General features: G+C 46.4%; 1 protein-coding gene across 1 annotated transcript in view; it reads left to right on the top strand.

Annotated features, from left to right (window-relative positions):
- The window catches only part of slc25a10b (solute carrier family 25 member 10b), a 20,004-nt gene extending 13,742 nt beyond the window's left edge, over positions 1 to 6,262 (top strand). Inside the window, exons 3-11 of the mRNA XM_063010756.1 lie at positions 773 to 881; positions 979 to 1,027; positions 1,169 to 1,210; positions 1,339 to 1,382; positions 1,466 to 1,536; positions 2,813 to 2,905; positions 3,186 to 3,263; positions 3,476 to 3,532; positions 4,512 to 6,262. Of these exons, the coding sequence (XP_062866826.1) occupies positions 773 to 881; positions 979 to 1,027; positions 1,169 to 1,210; positions 1,339 to 1,382; positions 1,466 to 1,536; positions 2,813 to 2,905; positions 3,186 to 3,263; positions 3,476 to 3,532; positions 4,512 to 4,613 (645 nt within the window). The 3' untranslated portion in view covers positions 4,614 to 6,262. The remainder of the gene's footprint in view (positions 1 to 772; positions 882 to 978; positions 1,028 to 1,168; positions 1,211 to 1,338; positions 1,383 to 1,465; positions 1,537 to 2,812; positions 2,906 to 3,185; positions 3,264 to 3,475; positions 3,533 to 4,511) is intronic.
- Positions 6,263 to 10,000: the final 3,738 nt, after the last annotated feature.

Below are 10,000 nucleotides of genomic sequence, written 5' to 3'. Positions count from 1 at the left end.
ATAATATAATAATAATAATAATATAATAATTAATAATAATATCAATAATAATAATAATGATAATAATAAAATAATAATAATAATAAAATAGTAATAATAATAATAATAAAATTAATAGTAATAGATAATAATAATAGATAATAATAATAGATATAATAATAATAAATAATAATAATATAATAATTAATAATAATAATAAAATCAATAATAATAATGATAATAAAATAATAATAATAATAATAATAAAATAGTAATAATAATAATAATAAAATTAATAATAATAGATAATAATAATAATGGATAATATTAATAATAATAAATAACAATAATTATAATAATTTTTCTAAATGATAAATAATAATAGCAATAATAAATAAATAATAATAATTAATGATAATAATAATAAATAGTAATGATAATAATAAATAGTAATAATAAAAAAAAATAATAATAATTAATGATAATAATAAATAGTAATAACAATAATATAAAATCATAATAATAAATAATAACAATTAATGATAATAATAAGAAGAAGAAAAAGAAAAATGAATAAATAAATAATATTAATAATCAAAACACGGAGCTCCTGGTGATAAAAGCAGGTCTGATTCTGAGCTCTGAGGTGCTGTAGGATGAAATGATGGACTAGTGCGCCATCTAGTGGACTGATATCCGCATTACATCTAAAATACATGATGTGAATTATGTTATACATGTCTCTCTCTCTCTCTCTCTCTCTCTCTCTCTGTCTCTCTCTCTCTCGCTGTAGATGTCTTACTCTCTGACCAGATTCGCTATCTATGAGACAGTGAGGGACATGATGGGCGGCCAGGGTCCCATGCCCTTCTACCAGAAAGTGCTGTTGGGTGCATTCGGAGGTATACACCCCCCCCCCCCCCCCCCCCCCACACACACACACACACACACACACACAGTGGTCAGTACGTCGGCTGATTGTCCATTTTCTGTCCGTAGGGTTTACTGGGGGGTTCATCGGGACGCCGGCGGACATGGTCAACGTCAGGTAGGGGTGATTTCGCGGCTGTGTCCCAATCTAGCCGGGTCTGGTGCGGTTTGGAACGCAGCCCGTTTCCATCGGTGCTATAATGAACGAATTCACGGGCGTCCAGATACTTTTGACCACAGTGTCTTATCGTTATTACAGGATGCAGAACGACATGAAGCTTCCGCCCGAGCTCAGGAGAAAGTGAGTCCACGTTTCTGGAACCATGGTTGACGTGGTGTGTATACAATGTTTATTAACGTGTGTGTGTGTGTGTGTGTGTGTGTGTGTGTGTGTGTGTGTGTGTGTGTGTGTGTGTGTGTGTGTGTTAGCTATAAACACGCGCTGGACGGGCTGTTCCGCGTCTGGAGAGAAGGTGAGTCCAGGTTCCTCTTAGCGATACGTCCAGCGTCCATATATTATTAAGCGTTGGAGTCCTGATGTTCTTGTCTCTGGCAGAGGGGACGCGGAGGCTGTTTTCGGGGGCCACCATGGCGTCCAGTAGAGGAGCGCTGGTCACCGTGGGACAGGTGAGGTCGCATTTTTATTATTTTGCAGAATATATGAAGCTCTTGGAGTGGTGGAGGTCACATAGAGCGTAGTGTGGCTCTCTGTAGGAACGCAATACTGTCAGGTGACAAGAAGCGGTGGCAGATCGATCACATGTTGAAAGGGGCGGCGATAATTCGGCTCTTCTCAATTAAGTCCGGGACTGTTCCGGGCAACTGCGCGAGTGGTGGGGGTCACATAGAGCGTAGTGTGACTCTCTGTAGGAACCCGACACTGCCAGGTGACAAGAAGCGACGGCAGATTGACCACGTGTCAAAGGGGGTGGTGGTAATTTGACTCTTCTCGATCAAGGGGTGGGGTTTCCGGGACTGTTCCGGGTGACTGCGCGAGTGGTGGGGGTCACATAGAGCGTAGTGTGACTGTCTGTAGGAACCCGACACTGCCAGGTGACAAGAAGTGGCGGGGGATCGTTCACGTGTCAAAGGGGGTGGTGGTAATTCGGCTCTTCTTGATCAAAGGTGGAGAGCAATCTCCGGGACTGTTCCGGGCGACTGCGCGAGTGGTGGGGGTCACATAGAGCGTAGTGTGACTCTCTGTAGCAACCCGACACTGATAGGTGAGAAAAAGCGGCAGCAGATCGATCTGGTGTCGAAGGGGGTGGTGGTAATTCGGCTCTTCTCGATCAAGGGGTGGGGTTTCCAGGACTGTTCCGGGCGACTGCGCGAGTGGTGGATATCACATAGAGCGTAGTGTGACTCTCTGTAGGACCCCGACGCTGCCAGGTGACAAGAAGTGGCGGGGGATCATTCACATGTCGAAGGGCGTGGTGGTAATTCGGCTCTTCTCGATCAGGATCAGGGGGCAGGTCCATCTCCAGGACTGTTCCGGGTGACTGCGCGAGTGGTGGAGGTCACATAGAGCGTAGTGTGACTCTCTGTAGGAACCCGACACTGATAGGTGAGAAAAAGCGGCAGCAGATCGATCTGGTATCGAAGGGGGTGGTGGTAATTCGGCTCTTCTCGATCAAGGGGTGGGGTTTCCAGGACTGTTCCGGGCGACTGCGCGAGTGGTGGATATCACATAGAGCGTAGTGTGACTCTCTGTAGGAACCCGACGCTGTTCACGTGTTTGGCGAAAGGATGCGGACGCCTGATCTACCGTTGCTATGGTTTCACTGGCGCCAAGGAAACGATCTGACCACTCATCGGACGTTTTTGCCCAACGCTCGATTCCTATTGGTTGTCGCCACATTTGCGTAACGTTAAGCTCCGCCCCCTGTCTCTGTTTTCCTTGTAGCTGGCGTGTTACGACCAGGCGAAGCAGCTGGTGCTGACCACGGGGGTCCTGGGCGACAACATTCTCACTCACTTCCTGTCCAGCTTCATCGCCGTAAGTACAGTCGTGAACCGCTTCTTTTCACCCGCACAGAGGTCTCGGACAGTAGAGGCCGCCGTCGCCATGGCGATGACGAATCGTTCCGGCCCGCCCACTCTCGGAGCTGGGATCAGAGCTCGTGGAGAGCCGTGCAGCAGCAGAGAAAGAACGTGCGCTCTCGCCGCGGTTCGGTGGAGTCCAGTGCGTCTCATTAATCACCGTCCAGGACCTGGAACTTGCGTCCGGTCGCTCACGGTTGCTTTAACTCGACCTTGTTTTTGGTTTCCCTCCGCAGGGCGGGTGTGCTACCTTCCTGTGTCAGCCGCTGGACGTCCTGAAGACGCGCCTGATGAACTCGAATGGAGAGTACAGGGTGAGCGGACGTTCACCGACACTGAGCCGGGGCACAAATTCCCACACGTGTCCATACTTTAATGCTAAAGTCCTGTGGGGAGCGGAGGTCGCACTGGTTCAATACCGTTCGTTTAACGACAAGCTCGCGGTCGGGCGTCCAAATACTTTCGGCCATACCGTGTATGTTGTGTTGTGTATGACCTCTAATGACCCCTCTGTGTGTGTTCGTAGGGGGTGCTGCACTGTCTAACCGAGACCGCCAAACTAGGACCACTGGCCTTCTACAAGGTAACCTGCACTCAAACACAAACGTAAACATGTCCAGGTCGTCGGGGAGGGAGGGTCTGATGGGCTCTCTTTTTCCGGGACTGTTCCGGGCGACTGTGTGAGTGGTGGAGGTCACATAGAGCGTAGTGTGACTCTCTGTAGGAACCCGATACTGTCAGGTGACAAGAAGTGGCGGCAGGTTGATCACGTGTCAAAAGGGGTGGTGGTAATTTGGCTCTTCTCGATTGGGGGGGGTCTCTGGGACTGTTCCGGGCGACTGCGCGAGTGGTGGAGGTCACATAGAGCGTAGTGTGTCTCTCTGTAGGAACCCGATACTGTCAGGTAACAAGAAGTGGCGGCAGGTTGATCACGTGTCAAAAGGGGTGGTGGTAATTTGGCTCTTCTCGATTGGGGGGGGGGTCTCTGGGACTGTTCCGGGCGACTGTGCGAGTGGTGGAGGTCACATAGAGCGTAGTGTGTCTCTCTGTCGGAACCCGATACTGTCAGGTGACAAGAAGTGGCGGCAGGTTGATCACGTGTCAAAGGGGTGGTGGTAATTTGGCTCTTCTCGATTGGGGGGGGTCTCTGGGACTGTTCCGGGCGACTGTGCGAGTGGTGGAGGTCACATAGAGCGTAGTGTGTCTCTCTGTCGGAACCCGATACTGTCAGGTGACAAGAAGCGGCGGCAGATCGATCACGTGTCAAAGGGGTGGTGGTAATTTGGCTCTTCTCGATTGGGGGGGGTCTCTGGGACTGTTCCGGGCGACTGTGCGAGTGGTGGAGGTCACATAGAGCGTAGTGTGACTCTCTGTAGGAACCCGATACTGTCAGGTGACAAGAAGCGGCGGCAGATCGATCACATGTGGAAGGGGGTGATGGTAATTGAGCTCAAATCAATCGTGGGAGGGCGTGCGAGGGGAATTGGATGTGTCTAAATTGAGGTATCGTGATTGTACCCATTACCACGACAACCCTAGCTAACCGTCCAATCGTATCGCAGGGTCTGGTTCCAGCCGGGATCCGGTTGATCCCCCACACGGTCCTGACCTTCCTCTTGCTGGAGCAGCTGAGGAGCCACTTCGGGATCAGGGTGATCAGCTGAGCCGGGACCGCCGACGCCCCCGCGGTGCTGGACTGGAACTGGAACCGGAACTGGAACCGGAACTGGAACCATTCTACCAACACACACACACACACACACACACACACACACACACACTAAAATAAAGACCACGAGAACGTCACTCCCGACCCGTCACAAATCACACCTAGGTCAAAAGTGTTCGGACACCCGACCCGATGAAGCCCGTCTGTGTGTGGGAATTTGTGCCCGTTCAGTCTGGGCGCTGAAGCTCAGTTGGCGTTCCGGTTCCAGGTCTGTGTTCAAATAGCTCCTCCTTGTGGTGAAACGGTGGCAGCTTGGCACTGGTGGGACTCGACCCTGCAACCTTCTTCTACACTACTACTCTAATCTAATCTAATCTAATCTAGTACCTTAACCACTAAGCCGTAATCATCATTTCTCTGATGACCGCTCTAGTCTGACTATCAACCACCCGGGTGTCTATACTGGCCAGGGTGTTTTGGCCAGTGGATTCTAATGGATTTCAGTGGATTCCGGTGGTTTCCAATGGATTCCAGCTCTTTCCGGTGGATTCCAGCTGTTTCCGGTGGTTTCCAGTGGATTCCAGCTGTTTAAATTGGATTCCAGTAGTTTCCAGTGGATTCCAGCTGTTTAAAGTAGATTCCAGAGGTTTCCAGTGGATTCCAGTAGTTTCCAGTGGTTTCCAATGGATTCCGGCGGTTTCCAATGGATTCCGGCGGTTTCCAGTGGATTCCGGTGGTTTCCAGTGGATTCCTGCTGTTTCCGGTGGTTTCCAGTGGATTCCAGTGGATTCCGGTGGTTTCCAGTGGATTCCAGCTGTTTAAAGTAGATTCCAGAGGTTTCCAGTAGTTTCCAGTGGATTCCGGTGGTTTCCAGTGGATTCCGGTGGTTTCCAGTGAATTCCGGCTGTTTCCGGTGGATTCCAGTGGATTCCAGCTGTTTAAAGTGGATTCCAGTAGTTTCCAGTGGATTCCAGCTGTTTAAAGTAGTTTCCAGTGGTTTCCAATGGATTCCAGTGGTTTCCAATGGATTCCGGCGGTTTCCAGTGGATTCCGGTGGTTTCCAGTGGATTCCAGCTGTTTCCGGTGGATTCCGGTGTATTCCAGTGGATTCCGGTGGTTTCCAGTGGATTCCAGCTGTTTCCAGTGGATTCCAGCTGTTTCCGGTGGTTTCCAGTGGATTCCAGCTGTTTCCGGCGGTTTCCGGTGGATTCCAGTGGAATCGGACCCCGGTAGGGCGAGATTTAGGTCCAGTAGGTCCAGATTCCTTTCAGGACAAGCTCACGTCCAGCAGTTGGGTACCGACGGAGGATCGATGTCATGTGACCTGATTTTGGGACCCGTTTTGTTTTTTATTTTCATGTTCGTTTGATCTCTTTTGCTGTAAATCTGGTACAAATGGAACAAATGTGAGCGGCTTCGACTGAACTATTATCCTCCTCAGTTTTATCTGATAGAATTAGAGATACTTTATTATTTCGTGGATTCAATCGCACTAATCGATTTTCTGATTTACGCTGTTTATTTTCATTAAGCTAGTGGATCTCTGTGGATCTCTGTGGATCTCAGGTGGATTTTAGTCGCTGGAAATTGTTAGAATGCTGTGAAATTATTGTTTTACTATTAATAAAATGCTGTTTTCCAAAAGATCTGGTTTGAAATGCAGTTTTTCTTGCTAAAACGACCCCAAATCAGTACAACCCCAAATCAGAAAAAGTTGGGACAGCGCCAAAAATGCAAATACAATAAAAACACAGAGTTTCTTGCATTGACTTTGACTTTCATTTGATGGCAGATGGAATGAACCTGAGATATTTCATGATTTATCTGCTCAACTTCATTTCATTTATTAATAAACATCCACATTCCAAAAAAAGTTGGGACGGGGGCGATTTAGGGCGAGTAATGAGGTGAAATAATGAGATGATTCCAAACAGGTGATTGTGATCATGGTTTGGCACAAAAGATTGGAAGGGATTTGCATATTTCTCCCTCTACAGTGCAGAATATCATTAAACCATTCAAGGAATCGGGCTTAACCTGAACGTTCCTGATCTTCCATCCCTCAGATGGCGCCGCATCAAGAACCTCCACTCAACACTAGCTGATAGAACCACATGGGTGAGGGATTAGTTTATCAAACCTTTATCAGCTCTACAATACAGAGTTACTGCACTAATCATACTTAACACTTTACTGTGCAATAAAGAAACCTCATGTTAACCATGTCCAGAAGCGGCGTCGACTTCTCTGGGCTCGGGGGGGTGTCTAGGATGGACCATCACACAGTGGAGACGTGTATCGTGGTCAGATGAATCAGCATTCTAGGTCTTTTTTTTGGAAACCAAAGACCAAAAGGACCGTCCAGACTGTTATTAGTGACGAGCCTTCGAACGGCTCAGAAGTTCTGAGGACCAGCGGGGGTTCCTAAGCAGCCCGTCGACTTTAATTGCGTGTTTGACGGTGACTGATGAGACGATATGTGGACGCCTGATCTTAACCTCCTGGGACATCCCAGGCTTTAACACATGCACCATGTGGACAAAAGTATTGGGACACCCCAGTGTCTCTGATTTCGCAGCAACAGAGTAGGGTCAGCATGACCAAGCGAGCTCTATAAAGACTTGAGGGAACTCCAGTGTCCTGCACAGAGCCCTGACCTCAGCCCCACTCGACAGCTCTGGGATGAACCGGAACATCGACTGAGCATCAGACTAAATGGGCACAAATTCCCATACACAGATCCACTTCAATACTAAAGTCTTGTGAGAAGCTGAAAGGGTCCAAGTACGTTCCACCAAGGTCAGGCTCTGCTCTCGGTCGGAACGACTAGGCACGGCTCACGGTCTCTGTTCCAATTCATCCCACGGAAGTCCCTTCTGACAAGGGCGAGTCGGAGAAAAAGCGACAGGACAGAAAGATGACAGGAACAGACAAGGACGTCCGAGATTCCCGAAAACACGACAGCACGGGGGGGTGAACCGGACACGTACATGACGGAGGGGGAAGCGAGCGCGTCGTTAATGCCATCGCGTCGAGCGCCGGGGGGGAATTACCGGCTGAAACGGCGCCCGACTCCCTCGATTAGCTAATTAGCGGCAGCACCTCCGCTGTTCCGCTGTTCCTCTCTCTGTTACGCTACACGGCCAAAAGTATTCGGACACCCGACCGCGGTCCTGTCGGGGAAAAGGAACCTACAGTACGTGGATGCCGGCACGATCTCTCGGACGCCCCCGGACGCCTCCTGCCCGACACCCTGGAGCGATCACGTACTCACACAGCTCGCCGGTACAGGTACAGTGGTGGAGGTCCTGCTCACCGAAAGGTCGACGGTTCAAACCCCATCACCAGTGACCCTGTTGGACCCCTGAGCAAGGTCTTTAACCCTGAGTATGTTACATTATATCCTGACTGTGTCGGTGCAATACTGATCATTTATTAATGCACAGCTGACGCCCCTTTACCGCCTAAACAGCCTCTACTCCTCTGTAAAGGCTTTCTGCTAGAACATGACTGCAAGTCTGTCTGTCTGTCTCTGTGTGTTTCTGTCTGTCTGTTTTTCTGTCTCTGTCCGTGTTTCTCACTGTCTGTTTCTGTCTGTCTTTCTCACTGTCTGCGTCTCTCCGTTTGTGTTTCTGCCTCTGTCTCTGTCTGTGTTTCTGTATGTCTGTGTCTGTCTTTCTCACTGTCTGTGTGTTTCCGTTTGTGTGTTTCTCTCTGTCTGTGTCTCTGTCCATGTTTCTCACTGTCTCTCTGTGTGTTTCTGTCTGTCTGTCTCACTGTCTGTCTCTCTCCATTTGTGGTTCTGCCTTTATCTGTCCGTCTCTGTCTGTGTGTTTCTGTATGTCTGTGTCTCTGTCCGTGTTTCTCAGTCTGTCTGCGTCTCCGTCTGTGTCTCCGTCTGTGTCTCTGTCTGTGCCTCTGTCTGTGCCTCTCTCCATTTGTGTTTCTGCCTCTGTCTGTCTGTGTCTCTGTCCCTGACGTGTGTTTTTGTCTTCTCTCTCTCTCTCTCTCTCTCTCTCTCTCTCTCTCTCTGTCTTACTGCCTGAGTCTCTGTCTGTGTTTCTGCCTCTGTCTGTGTCTCTCTGTCTGTTGTTCTAGCTGACTGTCTATGTGTCTGACTGTCTGTTTCGGTCTGTCTTTCTGCCTCTATCTGTCTGTCTGTGTGTCTTACTGTCTGAGTCTCTTTCTCCATTAGTGTTTCTGTCTGTATCTCTCTGTCTCTGTGTTTCTGTCTGTCTGTCTCACTGTCTGTGTCTCTGTCTGTTTTTCTAGCCGATTGTCTCTGTGTCTCTGCCTGACTTTCTGTCTGTACTTTTTTCTCTCTGTCTGTGTCTCTGTCTATCTCTCTGTCTCTCTCCGTCAGTGCCCTCAGCAGTAGATTTTATATGTTAGACATGTTTGATAATCATCCTGCAGTGAAACCAAATTCATTCGGTGATGTGTAAAATCACCAGGAGTGGAATAACTGTGTGTGTGTGTGTGTGTGTGTGTGTGTGTGTGTGTGTGTGGGAGGAGGAGAGTTAATGATCAAGCGGCGTGTGATTTATTCTGTTTTTCTTTGAGCTCATCATCTTTTTGGTGTGTGTGTGTGTGTGTGTGTGTGTGTGTGTGTGTGTGTGTGTGTGTGTGAGTGTGAGTGTGATCGGTGGGTACGTTTGTAGATAGGACCCTGAGCTTTCTGTTCTGGATGGCACTCACACGTCCTACAGGCTGAGAACTCATTTTTGCCCAAAGCAATAATACTGTAGATTACTCAGTTATTTAATAACAAAATATTATTATTATTATTATTTTAAATATTATTATTGTTGTTGTTACATTTAATAATATTTATAACATTTATTGTTGCTATTATTATTCTTAATATTATTATTTTATTATATTATTAATATTATTGATGTTGTTTATTGTTCTTATTCTAATTATTATTATTATCAATTAGTACAATAATATCAATTTATTATGATAATATTTATTATTATTGTTATCATTATTATTATTGTAAATATATTGAATATCTATTTTTATTCTAATATTATCATTGTTGTTTATTATTATAATTATTAATATTATTTATTATTATTATTATTATTATAAATATTATTATTATTATTATTATAAATAGTAGTATTATTATTATAAATATTATTATTAATATTCTTATAATTATAATTATTATAATTATTATTATTATAAATATTTGTATTATTATTATTATTGTATTATTATTGTATTATTATTAATAATAATATTATTATTATCATTAACATTATTATTATTATTACCCTGGTATGTACGCGCTCTCTTTCTCTCTCTCTCTCTCTCTCTCTCTCTCTCTCTCTCTCTTTCTCTCTCTGACGTCAGCACGGTGGTGGAGGGGGG

Source organism: Trichomycterus rosablanca, chromosome 15 (assembly GCF_030014385.1).
Source record: "Trichomycterus rosablanca isolate fTriRos1 chromosome 15, fTriRos1.hap1, whole genome shotgun sequence".
Taxonomy (NCBI): domain Eukaryota; kingdom Metazoa; phylum Chordata; class Actinopteri; order Siluriformes; family Trichomycteridae; genus Trichomycterus; species Trichomycterus rosablanca.
This window is presented reverse-complemented; position numbering and strand designations above follow the sequence as displayed.